Source organism: Anomaloglossus baeobatrachus, chromosome 10 (assembly GCF_048569485.1).
Source record: "Anomaloglossus baeobatrachus isolate aAnoBae1 chromosome 10, aAnoBae1.hap1, whole genome shotgun sequence".
NCBI classification, from domain to species: Eukaryota; Metazoa; Chordata; class Amphibia; order Anura; family Aromobatidae; genus Anomaloglossus; species Anomaloglossus baeobatrachus.
Genome location: NC_134362.1, coordinates 206,028,057 through 206,050,109, shown reverse-complemented (window position 1 = coordinate 206,050,109; position 22,053 = coordinate 206,028,057). Strand labels below are relative to the sequence as shown.

Sequence of the window (22,053 nt, the reverse complement as noted above, 5' to 3'; positions counted from 1 at the left end):
TGTCTGGATGTAATTAAGAATGTTCATAGTGGCTGGCAGCGAGCAGAGGTAGTGGCTGGCAGCGAGCAGAGGTAGTGGCTGGCAGCGAGCAGAGGTAGTGGCTGCAGCGAGCAGAGGTAGTGGCTGGCAGCGAGCAGAGGTAGTGGCTGGCAGCGAGCAGAGGTAGTGGCTGGCAGCGAGCAGAGGTAGTGGCTGGCAGCGAGCAGAGGTAGTGGCTGGCAGCGAGCAGAGGTAGTGGCTGGCAGCGAGCATGATCCCAATGCAACAAACTGCAGCAGCGGAATTGTGTTTGTGGCATTTGATCGTCTCGAGGTTTTCTCCCTGTGCCGTCCGATTAATCAAAAATCTGTGATCCCCCTGGAGCTGATCAGCTGCAGACACATTGTAATGGGCAGTGATTCAGTCTGTTCTGTCTTTCGCTCCGGTATCCAAGTGCCGGCGTCCTACTGAAAAACCCGCATAACCCCCCCCCGCTCCCTCCGCTTCCAAAGTGTTGCCATCCGCCCCTGAAGTGTCAGCCGGCTCTGCTTGTGTCTGACATGACCACCCCACCCTTCCGACCACCATTCTTGGCCTGGCTGCCCTGACCAGCCTCCGCCTCCATTCCTCTAACTTGCCCGCCCCTCTGTGCCTCTGACTTGGCCGGTCCCCGCCCCTGCCCCCCTGACCTGGCCGCCCCCCTGCGACTCTGACCTGGCCGCCCCCCTGCGCCTCTGACCTGGCCGGTACCCGCCCCTCTGCGCCTGACCTGGCCGTTGCCTACCCCCTGCGCCTCTGACCTGGCCGTTGCCTACCCCCTGCGCCTCTGACCTGGCCGGTGCCTACCCCCTGCGCCTCTGACCTGGCCGGTGCCTACCCCCTGCTCCTCTGACCTGGCCTGTGCCTACCCCCTGCGCCTCTGACCTGGCCGGTGCCTACCCCCTGCGCCTCTGACCTGGCCGGTGCCTACCCCCTGCTCCTCTGACCTGGCCGGTGCCTACCCCCTGCGCCTCTGACCTGGCCGGTGCCTACCCCCTGCTCCTCTGACCTGGCCGGTGCCTACCCCCTGCGCCTCTGACCTGGCCGGTGCCTACCCCCTGCGCTTCTGACCTGGCCGGTGCCTACCCCCTGCGCCTCTGACCTGGCCGGTGCCGACCTGGCTGGTCCCCGCCCCTGCCCCCCTGACCTGGCCGCCCCCCTGCGACTCTGACCTGGCCGGTACCCGCCCCTCTGCGCCTGACCTGGCCGGTGCCTACCCCTTGCGCCTCTGACCTGGCCGGTGCCTACCCCCTGCTCCTCTGACCTGGCCGGTGCCCGCCCCCTGCGCCTCTGACCTGGCCGGTGCCTACCCCCTGCGCCTCTGACCTGGCCGGTGCCCGCCCCTCTGTGCCTTTGACCTGGCTGGTCCCCGCCCCTGCCCCCCTGACCTGGCCGCCCCCCTGCGACTCTGACCTGGCCGGTACCCGCCCCTCTGCGCCTGACCTGGCCGGTGCCTACCCCTTGCGCCTCAGACCTGGCCGGTGCCTGCCCCTCTGCGCCTGACCTGGCCGGTGCCTACCCCTTGCGCCTCTGACCTGGCCGGTGCCTACCCCTTGTGCCTCTGACCTGGCCGGTGCCTACCCCTTGTGCCTCTGACCTGGCCGGTGCCTACCCCCTGCGCCTCTGACCTGGCCGGTGCCTACCCCCTGCGCCTCTGACCTGGCCGGTGCCTACCCCCTGCGCCTCTGACCTGGCCGGTGCCTACCCCCTGCGCCTCTGACCTGGCCGGTGCCTACCCCCTGCGCCTCTGACCTGGCCGGTGCCTACCCCCTGCGCCTCTGACCTGGCCGGTGCCTACCCCCTGCGCCTCTGACCTGGCCGGTGCCTACCCCCTGCGCCTCTGACCTGGCCGGTGCCTACCCCCTGCGCCTCTGACCTGGCCGCCGCCTACCCCCTGCGCCTCTGACCTGGCCGGTGCCTACCCCCTGCGCCTCTGACCTGGCCGGTGCCTACCCCCTGCGCCTCTGACGTGGCCGCCGCCTACCCCCTGCGCCTCTGACGTGGCCGCCGCCTACCCCCTGCGCCTCTGACCTGACTTCCCGTGTCTCACGTCGTGATCCGGTGCCCCCTTGATTCTCGCCCTGTGTTCTGCTTCCGGTCCTATGTTGCACTTTTCAGTTGTTGCACAGTTGTGTTCCCTGGTTTGTCTCGGCCCCGGACACAGGGCGTCTGGTCAGGAGCAGGGTCTGGGGAGCAGCCGGTGCCTCCTCAGCAGATCTCACACCTGGCCTTTAGGAGCTGAATGTGGACAAATGTGCTGACGGGTGCAGGGAACAGCTGGAGGGGACGCCGTATTGTCAGGGGCAGCCGCCAGGTCATACTGCACAGTGTTGCCCCCTGCAGGGGACACGCACAGCTGCGGCCCCCTATCTGCTGGACGTATCCTACACCGCAGAGGTCAGGCGGATAGGGAAGCCCAGAGGGATCGAATTACATGCGGCGGGGGGGGGGGGGGGGGGGGGGGGGGGGGGGGGGGGGGAGGGGGGGGTGGTGAAAGTGACAAACTCTGAGGACAGGAGGGATTTCCCCCATAGAAGATCATCTAGATACAACTGTGCCAAACCCTCAGCTGTAAACAGTATTGGCTCTTCAGGATTTCCTTAACACTTTCAATACCTCCACTTGCTGTCAGTGAATGGAAACATTGTAGAGCAGTAAAGTCATGTATCTGGAGCCCCCTGTGGTCGTTCCCTCGTTGCGGGCCGGTGACTGCCCCCCGCAATTCATTGTGTCCTCATTGAATCTTCTCTTCCTGAATTCCCTTGTGATTGTTTGTTTGGTAGATCGCAAGATGAACGCCTCCGAGGACCCCAAACCCCGGGACATCAGCGCCTCCGAGGACCCCAAACCCCGGGACATCAGCGCCTCCGAGGACCCCAAACCCCGGGACATCAGCGCCTCCGAGGACCCCAAACCCCGGGACATCAGCGCCTCCGAGGACCCCAAACCCCGGGACATCAGCGCCCCCGCCGACCTGTCCCTGCCCCCCGAGATGCCAATACTGATCGATCACCACGCACTGAAGGACATCCTCGGGGCGCCCATGTATGAGACGGAGGTAGGGGCCGCTCTCAGCACGCGCAGATGCAGCAGAGCCGGATTTGTTACTTTACTCCTTATAGCTGTTTACCTGCAGTCCTATGTAAATCAATAAACGAGAACAGGATCGTGAGTGGAGCCAACTGATAAACTCAGCTCTGCTACATGCCTAATACAATATAGCGTGTTGGCCATGATGGCAGACTGTGTGAAGGTTGGTAATACAGGGTGACGCGGGGAGGGGCGTGAGCCATGAAGGGGGGGACGTTTCTGCTTTGTAGATTTCTTCTACCATAGAAACATGGGATGTGATTAAATCCACCGTCCGGGAAACATGGCCGATCTGTCAGGAGTCTGTGGCTCTACAAGTGTCTAAATCTGTGTCTATATCAGTCTGTCACTTACTCTGTTTCCAACTGTCACTTACTCTCTATCATCTGTCACTCACTCTCTATCATCTGTCACTCACTCTCTATCATCTGTCACTCACTCTCTATCATCTGTCACTCACTCTCTATCATCTGTCACTCACTCTCTATCATCTGTCACTCCCTCTCTATCTGTCACTTGCTTTCTCTTTCCATCTGCCACTTGCTTTCTCTTTTTCCATCTGTCACTCACTCTCTGTCCATCTGTCACTCGCTCTGTATCCATCTGCCACTTGCTCTATCCGTCCTGTCACTTGCTTTTTATCTGTCTCAATCTGTGGATCACTCTTTCCATCTGCCACTTGCTTTCTCTTTCCATCTGCCACTTGCTTTCTCTTTCCATCTGCCACTTGCTTTCTCTTTCCATCTGCCACTTGCTTTCTCTTTCCATCTGCCACTTGCTTTCTCTTTCCATCTGCCACTTGCTTTCTCTTTCCATCTCTCACTTGCTTTCTCTTTCCATCTGCCACTTGCTTTCTCTTTCCATCTGCCACTTGCTTTCTCTTTCCATCTGCCACTTGCTTTCTCTTTCCATCTGCCACTTGCTTTCTCTTTCCATCTGCCACTTGCTTTCTCTTTCCATCTGCCACTTGCTTTCTCTTTCCATCTGCCACTTGCTTTCTCTTTCCATCTGCCACTTGCTTTCTCTTTCCATCTCTCACTTGCTTTCTCTTTCCATCTGCCACTTGCTTTCTCTTTCCATCTGCCACTTGCTTTCTCTTTCCATCTCTCACTTGCTTTCTCTTTCCATCTGCCACTTGCTTTCTCTTTCCATCTCTCACTTGCTTTCTCTTTCCATCTGCCACTTGCTTTCTCTTTCCATCTGCCACTTGCTTTCTCTTTCCATCTGCCACTTGCTTTCTCTTTCCATCTGCCACTTGCTTTCTCTTTCCATCTGCCACTTGCTTTCTCTTTCCATCTGCCACTTGCTTTCTCTTTCCATCTCTCACTTGCTTTCTCTTTCCATCTGCCACTTGCTTTCTCTTTCCATCTGCCACTTGCTTTCTCTTTCCATCTCTCACTTGCTTTCTCTTTCCATCTGCCACTTGCTTTCTCTTTCCATCTCTCACTTGCTTTCTCTTTCCATCTCTCACTTGCTTTCTCTTTCCATCTGCCACTTGCTTTCTCTTTCCATCTCTCACTTGCTTTCTCTTTCCATCTCTCACTTGCTTTCTCTTTCCATCTCTCACTTGCTTTCTCTTTCCATCTCTCACTTGCTTTCTCTTTCCATCTCTCACTTGCTTTCTCTTTCCCTCTGCCGCTCGCTCTTTATCCATCTCTCACTTGCTTTCTCTTTCCATCTGTTGCTCGCTCTCTATCCATCTGCCACTTGCTCTATCCATCTGCCACTTGCTTTTTATCTGTCTCCATCTGTTGATCACTCTCTTTTCATCTGCCACTTGCTCCTTATCTGTCTCTTCCTCTTGGCGCTTGCTCTCACATTCCTTTTCTGTTGCCCTCTGTCTCTCATTTGCACTTTCCATCAGATGCTGTCACTATTACTCTCATTTTTTTCCTCTTGCACTTTTTTCGGTGTCCTCAATGTCTCCTATATCTCTATTACTCTCTGTATATCTGTCACTGTCTGTATCCAACATTGGCGCGGTCTCTGGCTCTCTCCGATCTCTCAAGTGCTCTCTATATTGCTCACTCTTTTTTATACTGTCTCCATCTGCTGCTATCTCTCTCGACTCACTCTTTTCCTTTCTCCATCACTCTCCCAATCTCTATCACTCTGGCTCTTGCTTAATATCTATATTGCTCTGTTCCTTTAATGCTCATCCTTGTCTAGTTTGTATCTCCCCTGCTCTGGCAGTATCTCTCCATCTATCGCTCTGTCTCTCACTTAGTATCTGTATTGCTCTGTGCCTTTATTACTCGTCCTGTCTACTTTTTCCCCTGCGGTCTCTGTTTCTCGCTTAGTATCTTTATTGCGCTGTGCTGCTGTCGCTCATCCCTGTCTAGTTTCTATCTCCCTGCTGTTGCAGTCTCTCTATTACACTACCACTCATCCCTGTCTAGTTTCTATTGCAGTGTTTCTCGCTAGATATCACTCTGTCTCTCACTTAGAAACTAGACAGGGATGAGCAATAGAGATATTAAGCAAGAGACAGAGCGATAACTAGAGAGAGACACTGCTATAGCAGGGAGATAGTATCTCTATTGCTCATCCCTGTCTAGTTTTTATCTCCCCTACTATTGCAGTGTCTCTCTATCGCTCTGTCTCTTGCTTAATATCTTTTATTGCTCATCCCGGTCTAGTTTCTATCTCTGCTGCTATTGCTCATCCCTCTCTAGTTTCTATCTCCCCTGCTATCGCAGTGTCTCTCTCTAGCTCTTGCTCTGTCTCTCGCTTAGTATCTATATTGCTCATAAGTGAGAGACAGAGCGATAGCTAAAGAGAGACACTGTGATAGCAGGGGAGATAGAAACTAGACAGGGATGAGCGATAGCGATACTAATCTCCCCTTCTATCGCAGTGTCTCTCGCTCCAGCTTTCGCTGTCTCTTGCTTACTATCTCTATTGAAACGAGAGGGACGAGCAATCTCCCCTGCTGTTGCTGTGTCTCTCTCTAGCTATCGCTTTGTCTATTGCTTATCCCTCTCTAGTTTGTATCTCCCCTGCTATTGCAGTGTCTCTCTCTAGCTATTGCTCTGTCTCTCGCTTAGTATCGCTACCACTTGTCCCTCTCTAGTTTCTTTCTCCCCTGCTATCGCAGTGTCTCTCTCTAGCTTTCACTCTCTCTTGCTTAGTATCTCTATTGCTCATCCCTGTCTAGTTTGTATCTCCCCCGCTATCCTGGTGTCTCTCTATATCGCTCTCTCTCTTGCTTAGTATCTCTATTGCTCATCCCTGTCTAGTTTGTGTCTCCCCTGCTATCCCGGGGTGTCTCTATATCGCTCTCTCTTGCTTAGTATCTCTATTGCTCGTCCTTGTCTAGTTTGTATCTCCCTGCTATCCCGGGGTGTCTCTATATCGCTCTCTCTTGCTTAGTATCTCTATTGCTCGTCCCTGTCTAGTTTGTGTCTCTCTATATCGCTCTGTCTCTTGCTTAGTATCTCCCCTGCTATCCCGGTGTCTCTCTATATCGCTCTGTCTCTTGCTCAGTATCTCTATTGCTCGTCCCTGTCTAGTTTGTATCTCCCCTGCTATCCCGGGGTGTCTCTATATATCGCTCTGTCTCTTGCTTATTATCTCTATTGCTCGTCCCTATCTAGTTTGCATCTCCCTGCTATCCCGGTGTCTCTCTTCATCTATGGCTCTGTCTCTCTATGGATGATGTAGCTTACAGCTCGGCTCTCGCAGGGGCTTGGACCAGGCACAGACGCTCTCGCAGCGTCAGACGAGGTGACTCAGGCGGTGGTGGTGGCTGCTGCGCCGACGCTTCGGGGAACTGGAGATCTGAGGCTGTCACATCTGTACCTGGATGAAATCCTGTAACAACAAGGGGATTCAGCTGCCACAATGATGCAACTGAACCATTAAGTGGATTATTGGCATCAGACGCCCCCCCTCCCCCTGTAGTCAGGGCACACTGACGTTTACAGGGGCTCTAGCAGAACAAGGGGCTCAATTACAGCGGAGATGAATAGACGCGGCGGTTCTACATATCGGGCCGTGAAATCAGCTTACAGCCCAGATCTGTGACCATATATGATCTTCATTTATGGGACAATTGTGGGTGCAAAATGCATCAGAAAAGGGAGAAATCGGAAAAAGAAAAAAAAAATGGTGCAACTGTTTCAAGAATTATAGAATTGTGCCATAAATGTCCCGAAAACTGTTTTTATGTGTGTCCCCTCGAAAATCAGCAGCTCGAGGTTGGGTGACAGAATCTGAAGCAGTGGCTGGGACTTGTAGTTCCATACGGGGGGTCTTGTCCATTACTGTGGATTTCTTCTTGTGCCTGGTGACAGTGGAGGCAGAATCTGCAGCACACGATGTGCTTTGGGGAACGGTTTGATCTCGCCGGCGTTGGCAGATCTTCCCCGTTCGCTGCAGACAAAGTGCAGCTATTTTTGGGGACTGGGAACATTTGTATGAAGGAAAAAAAAAAGCTTTTTTTGTACAAGGACAATTACCAGCCGGTGGCACATGTCGGCGAGCCGCACCGCTTCATCCCAATCGGCCAGTAACCGTTCGGCGTATTTGGAGGTGCCGCTATATTGACGACGTTCTTTTCTTTTAGGTATTCGAGAGACTCAATCAGCCGGGCGTAGCCATCGACTGGCCTGGACCCCGCTGGGAGGGAGATTATGTTCGTCGAGGCCAGTCGTATGGATGGAGAAGGGCAGTTAACGCTGACCGGTCAGCTGGGCGATGTCATGAAAGAATCAGCACACTTGGCGATCAGCTGGCTGCGCAGCAACGCAAAGAAATATCAGCTGTCCAACGGTAAAGGGCGACAGCTGACAATTTATAAATGCTACCGCCATACTGTGTGCACGTTAGTATGTTGCTCTTTTGTCCTCCAGCATCGGGCAGCTTCGATCTACTTGACAGCACCGACATTCATCTGCACTTCCCTGCCGGCGCCGTCACCAAGGATGGACCATCCGCCGGAGTCGCTATCGTGGCCTGCCTCGCTTCACTCTTCAGCGGCCGGCTGGTGTGCTCCGATGTCGCCATGACCGGAGAGATCACCCTGCGAGGCCTGGTGCTCCCTGTAAGTGGCCGAAAAATACAAAATAGGATTATAACTCTCAAGATGCCCAATACAGCCATGTCGTTTCATTTTTTTTGCCCAATATAGCCGCGTCGTTTCACTTTTTGCCCAATATAGCCGCGTCGTTTCATTTCACTTTTTGCCAAATATAAGCCGCGTCGTTGCATTTCACTTTTTGCCCAATATAGCCGTGTCGTTTCATTTCACTTTTTGCCCAATATAGCCGCGTCGTTTCATTTCACTTTTTGCCCAATATAGCCACGTCGTTTCACTTTTTGCCCAATATAGCCGCGTCGTTTCACTTTTTGCCCCATATAGCTGCGTCGTTTCACTTTTCTTCGGCGCTCCATTGGGAGACCCAGACGATTGGGTGTATAGCACTGCCTCCGGAGGCCACACAAAGCAATTACACTAAAAAGTGTAAGGCCCCTCCCCTTCTGGCTATACACCCCCAGTGGGATCACTGGCTCACCAGTTTTCTGCTTTGTGCGAAGGAGGTCAGACATCCACGCATAGCTCCACTGTTTAGTCAGCAGTAGCTGCTGACTATGTCGGATGGAAGAAAAGAGGGCCCATATGGGGCCCCCAGCATGCTCCCTTCTTTCCCCACTTGTGGTTTGTAAGGTTGAGGTACCCATTGCGGGTACAGAGGCTGGAGCCCACATGCTGTTTTCCTTCCCCATCCCCCTGAGGGGCTCTGAGGAAGTGGGATCTTACCGGCCCACAGCCCTGAGGCCGGGCTCCATCCACAGACCCATGGAACCTGCTGGATACGGAGCTGGGTACCGTTCAGGGACAAGGCCCTGCAACTTTCAGGTACTCTGTGTCCCCGTACAGACAGGCACGCACACGCCAGACTTGCTGGGTGTGTTAGTGCGCCGGGGACAGTAGCGCTGCACGCTGGGGTTTGAGTCACAGCAGCTTAGCTGTGTGACTTCATGTGCTGGGAACTACCGCGCCGGCCACTCTCGGAGCGGCGGCGCGGCTGGGACTTGTAGTGCGCCGGGGACTTAGCGCCGACCGCGCTTTTACGGCGGCGGCGCTTATAAATTTAGTCCCCGGCTTTTGCGGCCTAGCTCCGCTTCGTTCCCGCCCCCTCCCTGTCAATCAGGGAATGGGACAGACGCTGTGCAATCGTCAGCGCCGAGGGCTGGAGCCTTATTTACATGCTCCAGCCCCTCTCACTAGGCACAGTGGGACGCAGTTTCCCGCTTTTGGTCTGAGCACGCCCAGGGCCCGCCCCCCCCCCCTCCACAGGACGCCGGCAGCCATTCCTGCATGCAGTCTGGCTGGAGGACGGACACAGGCTCTGGGAGACCCAGACTAGGGATTTCTGGCGACCACACACCCGCGTTTAGCGGGCGGTAAGCAGCACATTAGTGCTGGCCCCACTAGTGCCACAGTGTTGTATGGTGTACGTTTTCCTGTACCAGATATATATATATATATACTGCACTGTAAGGTCGCTTCTTGGCTGTATACCCCTATATTGCTCTGAGGAGACAGCAACATGTCATCCACAAAACGCAAGGGTGCCAAGGCACGGGCTGTATACACTGCTTGTGCTGCATGTGGGGCTGATCTACCAGCAGGCTCCAACGACTCTCATTGTGTGCAATGTTCAGTCCCTGTGCCACTTCGTCAGCCAGAGCCTATGGTGGTGGTAGCCCAGGCAGAGACGCCTGTGAACCCTGCCCCGGTGACGGGGACAGAATTTGCAGTCTTTGCTGATAAAATGTCTGTGACTATGACAAAAATCCTGGAGACCTTGCAGTCCAGGCCAGTTGCTCAGACCATGGACACTGCTGTGTCTATGTTCCCCGGTCCCCCTCAGTTGGAACTAATCCGTACTTCAAGGGGTCCCAGGCATCACAGGCTGAGGGCTCTGACTCTGATGACAGTCCCAGGCCGCCTAAGCGAGCTCGCTGGGAGAGACCCTCCACGTCGTCACGCGGGTTAGGGTCTCAGCGAGAAGGGTCTCTATATGATGAGACAGAGGTGGGTGATCAGGAGTCTGGTCCTGACACCGCACTCAATTTGGATACGCCAGATGGTGACGCCATGGTAAATGACCTTATAGCGGCCATCAATAGGCTGTTGGATATTTCTCCACCAGCCCCTTCAGCAGAGGAGGCAGCTGCACAGCAGGAGAAATTCCATTTCCTGTATCCCAAGCGTAAATTGAGTACTTTTCTGGACCACTCTGACTTCAGGGAATCAATCCAGAAACACCATGCTTATCCGGACAAGCGTTTTTCCAAACGCCTTAAGGATACACGTTACCCCTTTCCCCCTGACGTGGTCAAACGCTGGACCCAGTGTCCAAAAGTGGACCCTCCAATATCCAGGCTTGCAGCTAGATCCATAGTTGCAGTGGAGGATGGGGCTTCACTTAAAGATGCCACTGACAGACAGATGGACCTTTGGTTGAAATCTGTCTATGAAGCTATCGGCGCGTCGTTTGCTCCAGCATTCGCGGCCGTGTGTGCACTCCAAGCTATTTCAGCTGGTCTGGCACAGGTGGACTCTTTCTTAAGTCCAGCAGTGCCGCAAGTGGCGTCCTTAACTACGCAAATGACTGCGTTTGCGACCTACGCTATCAATGCGGTACTAGACTCTACGAGCCGTACCTCAATGGCATCCGCCAACTCTGTGGTTTTGCGCAGAGCCTTGTGGTTAAAAGAATGGAAAGCAGATTCTGCTTCTAAAAAATGTTTAACCAGCTTGCCATTATCTGGAGACAGACTGTTTGGTGAGCAATTGGCTGAAATCATTAAACAGTCCAAGGGTAAGGACTCTTCCTTACCCCAGCCCAGATCAAGCAAACCTCAACAGAGGAAGTGGCAGTCAAAGTTTCGGTCCTTTCGAGGCTCGGGCAAGCCCCAATTCTCCTCGTCCAAAGGGACTCAGAAAGAGCAAAGGAGCTCTGATTCCTGGCGGACTCACTCACGCCCCAAGAAAGCAACCGGAGGTACCGCTTCCAAGGCGGCTGCCTCATGACTTTCGGCCGCCTCCCTCCGCATCCTCGGTCGGTGGCAGGCTCTCCCGCTTTTGCGACATTTGGCTTCCACAGGTCAAAGACCGGTGGGTAACAGACATTTTGTCTCACGGGTACAGGATAGAGTTCAGTTCTCGTCCTCCGCCTCGGTTCTTCAGAACTTCCCCACATCCCGACCGAGCAGATGCCCTGCTGCAGGCGGTGCATTCTCTAAGAGCAGAAGGAGTGGTGGTCCCTGTTCCTCTTCGGGAACAAGGACAAGGTTTTTACTCCAATCTCTTTGTGGTGCCAAAAAAGGACGGCTCATTCCGTCCTGTTCTGGACCTAAAACTGCTCAACAAGCATGTGAACGCCAGGCGGTTCCGGATGGAATCCCTCCGCTCAGTCATTGCCTCAATGTCTCCAGGAGATTTCCTAGCATCAATAGACATCAAAGATGCTTATCTCCACGTGCCGATTGCTACAGAGCACCAACGCTTTCTACGCTTTGTGATAGGAGACGACCATCTTCAGTTCGTAGCTCTGCCATTTGGTCTGGCGACAGCCCCACGGGTGTTCACCAAGGTCATGGCGGCAGTGGTAGCAGTCTTGCACTCTCAGGGACACTCTGTGATCCCTTACTTGGACGATCTACTTGTCAAGGCACCCTCTCAGGAGGCATGCCAACTCAGCCTGAATGTTGCACTGGAGACTCTCCAGACGTTCGGGTGGATCATCAACTTCTCAAAGTCAAATCTGTTACCGACCCAATCACTGACGTATCTTGGCATGGAGTTTCATACTCTCTCAGCGATAGTGAAGCTTCCGCTGGACAAGCAGCGGTCACTACAGACTGGGGTGCAGGCTCTCCTTCAAAGTCAGTCGCACTCCTTAAGACGCCTCATGCACTTCCTCGGGAAGATGGTGGCAGCAATGGAGGCGGTTCCGTTTGCGCAGTTTCATCTGCGCCCACTTCAATGGGACATTCTCCGCCAATGGGACGGGAAGTCAACATCCCTGGACAGGAAAGTCTCCCTTTCCCAGACGGCCAAGGACTCTCTGCAATGGTGGCTTCTTCCCACCTCATTATCACAGGGAAGATCCTTCCTACCACCGTCCTGGGCGGTGGTCACGACAGACGCGAGTCTGTCAGGATGGGGAGCAGTTTTTCTCCACCACAGGGCTCAGGGTACGTGGACCCAGCCGGAGTCCTCCCTTCAGATCAATGTTCTGGAAATCAGAGCAGTGTATCTTGCCCTACTAGCCTTCCAGCAGTGGCTGGAAGGAAGGCAGATCCGAATTCAGTCGGACAACGCCACAGCGGTGGCATACATCAACCACCAAGGGGGGACACGCAGTCGGCAAGCCTTCCAGGAAGTCCGGCGGATTCTGATGTGGGTGGAAGCCACGGCCTCCACCATATCCGCAGTTCACATCCCCGGCGTAGAAAACTGGGAAGCAGACTTCCTCAGTCGCCAGGGCATGGACGCAGGGGAATGGTCCCTTCACCCGGACGTGTTTCAGGAAATCTGTCGCCGCTGGGGAAGGCCGGACGTCGACTTAATGGCGTCCCGGCACAACAACAAGGTCCCAACCTTCATGGCACGGTCTCGCGATCACAGAGCTCTGGCGGCAGACGCCTTAGTGCAAGATTGGTCGCAGTTCCGGCTCCCTTATGTGTTTCCACCTCTGGCACTCTTGCCCAGGGTGCTACGCAAGATCAGATCCGACTGCAGCCGCGTCATACTCGTCGCCCCAGACTGGCCAAGGAGGGCGTGGTATCCGGATCTGTGGCATCTCACGGTCGGCCAACCGTGGGCACTACCAGACCGACCAGACTTGCTGTCCCAAGGGCCGTTTTTCCATCGGAATTCTGCGGCCCTGAACCTGACTGTGTGGCCATTGAGTCCTGGATCCTAGCGTCTTCAGGATTATCCCAAGGGGTCGTTGCCACCATGAGACAGGCTAGGAAGCCCACGTCCGCTAAGATCTACCACAGAACGTGGAGGATATTCTTATCCTGGTGCTCTGCTCAGGGAGTGTCTCCCTGGCCATTTGCATTGCCTACATTTCTTTCTTTCCTGCAATCTGGGTTAGAAAAAGGTTTGTCGCTCGGCTCCCTTAAAGGGCAAGTCTCGGCGCTATCCGTCTTTTTTCAGAAGCGTCTAGCACGACTTTCTAAAGTACGCACGTTCCTGCAGGGGGTTTGTCATATCGTACCCCCGTACAAGCGGCCGTTAGATCCATGGGATCTGAACAGGGTACTGGTTGCCCTCCAGAAGCCGCCCTTCGAGCCTCTGAGGGAGGTTTCACTTTCTAGACTATCACAGAAAGTGGCCTTTCTGGTAGCGGTCACGTCTCTTCGGAGAGTGTCCGAGCTAGCAGCGCTGTCATCCAAGGCTCCCTTCCTGGTGTTCCACCAGGACAAGGTTGTGCTGCGCCCCATTCAGGAGTTTCTCCCGAAGGTGGTATCCTCTTTTCATCTTAATCAGGATATCTCCTTGCCTTCTTTTTGTCCTCATGCAGTTCATCGCTATGAGAAGGATTTACATTTGTTAGATCTGGTGAGAGCACTCAGAATCTACATTTCCCGCACGGCGCCCCTGCGCCGCTCGGATGCACTCTTTGTCCTTGTCGCTGGTAAGCGCAAAGGGTCGCAGGCTTCCAAAGCCACCCTGGCTCGATGGATCAAAGAACCAATTCTTGAAGCCTACCGTTCTGCTGGGCTTCCGTTTCCATCAGGGCTGAAGGCCCATTCTACCAGAGCCGTGGGTGCATCCTGGGCATTACGACACCAGGCTACGGCTCAACAGGTGTGCCAGGCAGCTACCTGGTCGAGTCTGCACACTTTCACCAAACATTATCAGGTGCATACCTATGCTTCGGCGGACGCCAGCCTAGGTAGAAGAGTCCTGCAGGCGGCAGTTGCCTCCCCGTAGGGGAGGGCTGTCTTTGCAGCTCTAACATGAGGTATTTCTTTACCCACCCAGGGACAGCTTTTGGACGTCCCAATCGTCTGGGTCTCCCAATGGAGCGCCGAAGAAGAAGGGAATTTTGTTACTTACCGTAAATTCCTTTTCTTCTAGCTCTTATTGGGAGACCCAGCACCCGCCCTGTTGTCCTTCGGGATTTTTGGTTGTTTTTCGGGTACACATGTTGTTCATGTTGAACGGTTTTCAGTTCTCAGACGTTACTTCGGAGTGAATTTGTTTAAACCAGTTATTGGCTTTCCTCCTTCTTGCTTTTGCACTAAAACTGGTGAGCCAGTGATCCCACTGGGGGTGTATAGCCAGAAGGGGAGGGGCCTTACACTTTTTAGTGTAATGCTTTGTGTGGCCTCCGGAGGCAGTGCTATACACCCAATCGTCTGGGTCTCCCAATAGGAGCTAGAAGAAAAGGAATTTACGGTAAGTAACAAAATTCCCTTCTTTGCCCCATATAGCTGCGTCGTTTCAATTGTTCTCTATTTTTATGCAGGTCGGAGGCATCAAGGACAAGGTGCTGGCAGCGCACAGGGCCAAGCTGAAACGCGTGATCATTCCTTTTAGGAACGAAAAGGATCTGGAGGAGATCCCTGCAAATGTGAGACGGGATCTGACTTTTATCCTGGCGGGAACACTGGAGGATGTTCTGAACGCCGCATTTGATGGGGGATTTCTCCTCAAGAGGGGACAAGAGCTCCTCAACAGCAAACTGTGAAGGACTTTACACTACATGTACAGAAAAGACAGCGAGAGCGCGCCTGTCCCTTAGTCTGGGGTGTTTGGTTCTGTGCCTGGTGTCCAGCTGGAAAGGACAGTGGGGAAATAGTAAATGCCCGCCTCTAAGCTGCTCTCACAGCCAATCGGTAAGGCTGAGAATACACCCCCCAAATTTGATTGGGTTAGAAGAATCATGAACATTCTGCTGGTCCCCAAAATCCATTTCAGCTGGATCCTTGGCATAGGTTTAGCAATTTAGTTAGTACCTGCTGGAGTCAAGTTTTCCACCTTCCATAATATTGATGATGGGTAATGTCAGATCATGAGGGGTGGGGGTAAAGTATGGTATCCCCACTATTATCAGTCTATAAAGCAAGAGCACTGTATCTCTACTCTTATTGAAGTGAATGGGAGCTGACACCCCACAATGTGGATGCAGCGGTGCCATCTATGGTTTGCTTACTGGGGCTGCAGGAGTGATCCCTACTAATCTGATAATAGTCTATCCGGAGCACCACATCAGTATATTCCAAGGAGTTTGCTGGATGTTTAATCCCTGCCGTCCAACATTGCACCTTTGTGATGGAAATATGCAAAAAGAAAGATTACAATCCACACTTATTTACTGCCGAAGCATTTAATTAACTCTTTAATGATCAGATCGGGTGGGGGTGGGCCAGCACCTTAAGCTGGTGTCACACTAAGCGACAGCGACGTCGCTGTTACGTCACCATTTTCGGTGACGTAACAGCGACCTTGTAAGTCGCTGTTATGATCGCTGCTTAGCTGTCAAACACAGCAGAAGCGGCGATCATAACGTCGCTGTGCTACATGTGCAGAGAGCAGGGAGCCGCGCTTAGCGCTGGCTCCTTGCTCTCCTAGGTACAGTACACATCAGGTTAATTAACCCGATGTGTGCTGCAGCTACATGTCACAGTGCAGAGAGCAGGGAGCCGCGCACACTGCTTAGCGCTGGCTCCTTGCTCTCCTTGCTACAGTATACATCGGGTTAATTACCCGATGCATACTGCAGCCACATGTCACAGAGCAGGAGCCGGCACTGAGCAAGAGCGGAGGCTGGTAACGAAGGTAAATATTGGGTAACCAGGGAAAGGTCTTCCCTTGGTTACCCGATGTTTACGCTGGTTACAGCTTACCGCAGCTGCCAGTGCCGGCTCCTGATCGCTTCATTTCGTCGCTCTCTCGCTGTCACACACAGCGATGTGTGTGTCACAGCGGGAGAGTGACGACCAAAAAATGAAGCTGGACATTCAGCAACGACCGGCGACCTCACAGCAGGGGCCAGGTCGTTGTTGGATGTCACACACAGCGACAGCGACGGGACATCGCTGCAACGTCACAGAAAATGGTGACGTAGCAGCGACGTCGTCGTCGTTATGTGTGACACCAGCTTTACAGATTACTAGAGATTAAATCGTTATCATGCTTCTCTAATCTATTAATTCTGGATGGGGCTGAAATAAAGAAGAGTCGTCTGCTGGAGATGCAGATTATTGCATTATAATGTATGCAAATCATCCATAGCGTTAACTGTTACTTAAAAATGTGGTCTTTAACCCCCAAATATTCTAAGAACTCGTGCACAAGGTTTTTTTGTTTATTTAGGTCTGATCAAAAATAAAAAAAAAAATGGCAAAAATATATATTTTTAGCTTTAATGTTATATGCCCATGAGAGATCGTACCTGCTGACTATTCTGCAAGTTCACGCAGCAACTCCCCGCAATCCTCAGCTATGCATTGCTGCGGTATATCTGCGGAAATAGTGCGGAATTGCTGCCCTGTATCTCCATATTAGAGGGGCGGGAATTCCGCAGATAATTCCGCATTAACAATGGACATGCAGTTATGTGCTGCTGCGGGAAATTCACAGCATTTTCCACAGCTGCAAATACCGCAACATTGATACAGCACTTCACAAATCCCATAGGATAACATGGGGAGTTTTTGTACTTGCGTAAACCCATTGATTTATCTAGAATATCCGCAGGTTATCCCGTGGGCATATAGCCTAAAGGTCCAGTCACACTAAGCAACTTACCAGCGATCCCAACAACGATAGGGATCGCTGGTAAGTTGCTAGGAGGTTGCTGGTGAGATGTCACACTGCGACGCTCCAGCGATCCCACCAGCAACCTGACCTGGCAGGGATCGCTGGAGCGTGGCTACACGAGTTGCTGGTGAGCTCACCAGTGACCAGCCCCCAGCGCCGCGTGGAAGATGCTGCGCTTGGTAACTAAGGTAAATATCAGGTAACCAACCCGATATTTACCTTGGTTACCAGTGCACGCAGCTACACGTGCACAGAGCAGGGAGCAGCGCACACTGAGCGCTGGCTCCTTGCTCTCCTAGTTACAGCACACATCGGGTTAATTACCCGATGTGTACTGCAGCTAAATGTGCAGGGAGCAGCGCACACTGAGCGCTGGCTCCCTGCTCTCCTAGTACAGCACATTGGGTTAATTAACCCGATGTGTCCTGTAGCTACATGTGCACAGAGCAGGAGCCGGCACTGACAGTGAGAGCGGCGGAGGCTGGTAACAAAGGTAAATATCGGGTAACCAAGGACAGGGCTTCTTAGTTACCCGATGTTTACATTGGTTACCAGCCTCTGCAGAAGCCGGCTCCTGCTGCCTGCACATTCAGTTGTTGCTGTCACACACTGCGATCTGTGCTTCACAGCGGGACAGCAACAACTAAAAAATGGCCCAGGACATTCAGCAACAACCAACGACCTCACAGCAGGGGCCAGGTTGTTGCTGGATGTCACACACAGCAACATCGCTAGCAACGTCACAAAAGTTGTTCGTTAGCAGCGATGTTTCTAGCGATGTTGCTTAGTGTGACGGGGCCTTAAGAGTATTGATGAGTGAGCACCACCCTGCCCAGGTCCACCTATTGAGCAGTTGGTACACAAATACTCAAGTATAATGGAAGTCAATGGGGAACTTCAGAATCTTTCCAGAAAAATGTTTGGAGTTCCCCATTGACTTCTATTATACTTGAATGGGCTCATCTTGACTACCTAAGAGGCCGATTGCTCCTTATGGGGACCAAGCACCTGAGAATGGTGGGGCTTGCGCATCACTATTTAAAACCACTAGTGTCTGGATATTTTCTATTTCAGCAGTCCTGATGGGGCAAACACTATGTGCGCCGCACGCTCGGCCTACGGAAGTCCTGGTAGAGGAAACACTGCGCCGCACACTCAGCCTGCAGAAGTCCTGATGGGGCAAATACTATACATGCGCCGCTCACTCGGCCTGCAGAAGTCCTGGTGGAGGAAACACTATACGTGCACCGCACGCTCGGCCTGCAGAGGTCCTGGTGGAGGAAACACTATACGTGCACCGCACGCTCGGCCTGCAGAGGTCCTGATGGGGCACACGCTCGGCCTGCAGAAGTCCTGGTGGGACAAACATTATACGTGCGCCGCACGCTTGGCCTGCAGCAGTACCGGTGGGGCACACACTATACGTGCGCCGCACGCTTGGCCTGCAGCAGTACCGGTGGGGCACACACTATTCGTGCGCCGCACGCTCGGCCTTCTGTAACTACTTTCTCACAGTGTTCACATCACCTGCAATCAGCGAGTGCACAGTGCCTATGAGCAGCCGTGTTTGGACAAGCCCTTCCTTTAATTGTCATACATGAAACAGCAGTGACGTCCAGGAAGGCTTTGAAATGATAAAAGGGTAGAAAGTGCTCGGAGTCACTCAGCATCGTACATGCAGGACATGACGGCAGGTTCAGGCCTTTCCATTAGTACATATAGATATTATTGAGGCGGTAACGAGGGGCTGAGCAAAGCAAGAGGCAGAAATACAGCAATGACCCTGCTTGGTGTACAGCAGATGACGCGAGACCCATGTTAGGCTATGTGCGCACGTTGCGTAAATACATGCAGTTACGCTGCGCTTTGTAGCGCAGCGTAACTGCATGCGTCCTGCCTCCCCTGCACAGTCTATGGAGATTGTGCAGGGGCCGTGCGCACGTGGCGTTTTAGAGCACAGCGCTTCGGCTACTGCCGAAGCGCTGCGTTCTAAGAAGTGACATGTCACTTCTTCCGTGCGCTTCGCCGGCAGCTCCTGCTCTGTCTATGGGAGGAGCTGCAGGCAGAGCGCATGGAATCAGCTTCACTACGGACATTTCTGCAGTGAACTGTACGCAACGTGCGCACATAGCCTTAGCATCCACAGCTACTTGCTAAATACCGGCACGAGCCCCGGCTCCAGAGCACCCGGCACGAGCCCCGGCTCCAGAGCACCCGGCACGAGCCCCGGCTCCAGAGCACCCGGCACGAGCCCCGGCTCCAGAGCACCCGGCACGAGCCCCGGCTCCAGAGCACCCGGCACGAGCCCCGGCTCCAGAGCACCCGGCACGAGCCCCGGCTCCAGAGCACCCGGCACGAGCCCCGGCTCCAGAGCACCCGGCACGAGCCCCGGCTCCAGAGCACCCGGCACGAGCCCCGGCTCCAGAGCACCCGGCACGAGCCCCGGCTCCAGAGCACCCGGCACGAGCCCCGGCTCCAGAGCACCCGGCACGAGCCCCGGCTCCAGAGCACCCGGCACGAGCCCCGGCTCCAGAGCACCCGGCACGAGCCCCGGCTCCAGAGCACCCGGCACGAGCCCCGGCTCCAGAGCACCCGGCACGAGCCCCGGCTCCAGAGCACCCGGCACGAGCCCCGGCTCCAGACAACATGAAGTAACAGTCCAGAGATGGTGCATGCAATAGTTGCATGCACCAAAAGAAATGTCCATAGTCCATAAACCACAGCTGCTTTCTTCCATAAAACATCACAACCCTTGGCACGGGCTGAGTCTGTGGAAGAAAGCCGGTCTTTTCTAGTACTGAAAAACCCATTTTCTCCTGTACTTAATAAATCAGACATATGAAACTGGTATAAATATACTTTTAAATCAATGTCGTCGTCCCCAAAAAAACAAAACAAACCAACCATTGGACAGTTACTAATCGCTTGGTCCCCTAGTATTTCCGAAATCAGTGCTCTGCCGTCCCATCCTGGATGGAGCAGAGGTTCATGTTTGGACTCTGCTCCATTCATTGTCTATGGGACTGCTGAGCGCAGCACTCCACTATTTCCAGCAGTCGGATAGACAATGAATGGAGCCGAGGTCAAACGTGTATATTGTCAACATTTGCTATAACACTTTAAAATCTTATGGAAAGCCCCATCCGAAATCAGAAGATCCTGGTGCTGGAGTTTGTCGATTCAGACAATGTAATAGACGGAAAGAAGGATGATAAACCTTTGCAAACTTCATTACAAATACTTCTGAGTGTGTCTACAAAGTCAGCAGAGGACCGAACACACGGACCGATGAGGCCATATCCACTGGAGAACGCCAGATTCACTTCATATCCATCAACATTGAGGCCTGAACGCCATGTCCCCTGCATGGACATATGACATTGTGACTGCCCGCAGCCACCACTAGGAGGAGCTGTGCAGTGTTTATCCACACTATGCCAGGAGCTCCCCTAGTGGTGGCTGCAGGCAGTGTTTATCCACACTATGCCAGGAGCTCCCCCTAGTGGTGGCTGCAGGCAGTGTTTATCCACACTATGCCAGGAGCTCCCCTAGGGGTGGCTGCAGGCAGTGTTTATCCACACTATGCCAGGAGCTCCCCCTAGTGGTGGCTGCAGGCAGTGTTTATCCACACTATGCCAGGAGCTCCCCTAGTGGTGGCTGCAGGCAGTGTTTATCCACACTATGCCAGGAGCTCCCCTAGGGGTGGCTGCAGGCAGTGTTTATCCACACTATGCCAGGAGCTCCCCCTAGTGGTGGCTGCAGGCAGTGTTTATCCACACTATGCCAGGAGCTCCCCTAGTGGTGGCTGCAGGCAGTGTTTATCCACACTATGCCAGGAGCTCCCCTAGTGGTGGCTGCAGGCAGTGTTTATCCACACTATGCCAGGAGCTCCCCTAGTGGTGGCTGCAGGCAGTGCTTATCCACACTATGCCAGGAGCTCCCCTAGTGGTGGCTGCAGGCAGTGTTTATCCACACTATGCCGGGAGCTCCCCTAGTGGTGGCTGCAGGCAGTGTTTATCCACACTATGCCGGGAGCTCCCCCTATTGGTGGCTGCAGGCAGTCTTTATCCACACTATGCCGGGAGCTCCCCCTAGTGGTGGCTGCAGGCAGTGTTTATCCACACTATGCCAGGAGCTCCCCCTAGTGGTGGCTGCAGGCAGTGTTTATCCACACTATGCCGGGAGCTCCCCCTAGTGGTGGCTGCAGGCAGTGTTTATCCACACTATGCCGGGAGCTCCCCCTAGTGGTGGCTGCAGGCAGTGTTTATCCACACTATGCCAGGAGCTCCCCTAGTGGTGGCTGCAGGCAGTGTTTATCCACACTATGCTGGGAGCTCCCCCTAGTGGTGGCTGCAGGCAGTCTTTATCCACACTATGCCAGGAGCTCCCCCTAGTGGTGGCTGCAGGAAGTGTTTATCCACACTATGCCGGGAGCTCCCCCTAGTGGTGGCTGCAGGCAGTGTTTATCCACACTATGCCGGGAGCTCCCCCTAGTGGTGGCTGCAGGCAGTGTTTATCCACACTATGCCGGGAGCTCCCCCTAGTGGTGGCTGCAGGCAGTCTTTATCCACACTATGCCGGGAGCTCCCCCTAGTGGTGGCTGCAGGCAGTCTTTATCCACACTATGCCAGGAGCTCCCCCTAGTGGTGGCTGCAGGCAGTGTTTATCCACACTATGCCAGGAGCTCCCCCTAGTGGTGGCTGCAGGCAGCAGTATATAACTCATCAATGCAAATATGGAGCAATTTCTTGAGAAAAAAAAAAATCCTATCATAAATATGTGCTCTGTAATAAGCCAGCAATTGTAGAACTTGAAGTGCATCTTGTACCAGAATAAAAAAAAGACAACATTTTTGAGGGGGGAGATAAATAGTGCAGAAGCCAATGCAAACCTGGCTGAAGTGCACAGGGGTGGGTGCGTGCACTTTGCCTTCTTGCTGATACCCCCCACCCGTGCACATTTAGAGTCTGATTTGCATGTGACGTTTCCACTAAATTTCTCATTGATAGATATCTATATATTTAAATTGGTGCTGGCAGATTCCCATTAGGATTTTTTTTGCAAAAAGGAAGATACACGACGTTAAAACCTCAGAATAGTCACACGATGAATCCGAGCGGCACAAAGCACAGCGGAGAGGGTGGTTTTTT

General features: G+C 53.5%; 1 protein-coding gene across 1 annotated transcript; it reads left to right on the top strand.

The window, feature by feature from the left end:
* Window positions 1–2,777: 2,777 nt before the first annotated feature.
* LOC142254851 (lon protease homolog 2, peroxisomal-like) lies at window positions 2,778–15,455 on the top strand. Its single transcript, XM_075326190.1, is given in 6 exon segments — window positions 2,778–3,076; window positions 7,676–7,709; window positions 7,712–7,735; window positions 7,738–7,881; window positions 7,962–8,152; window positions 14,607–15,455. Coding segments are annotated over 6 exon segments (882 nt in total). The 5' UTR covers window positions 2,778–2,809; the 3' UTR covers window positions 14,829–15,455.
* The last annotated feature ends 6,598 nt before the right edge of the window (window positions 15,456–22,053 follow it).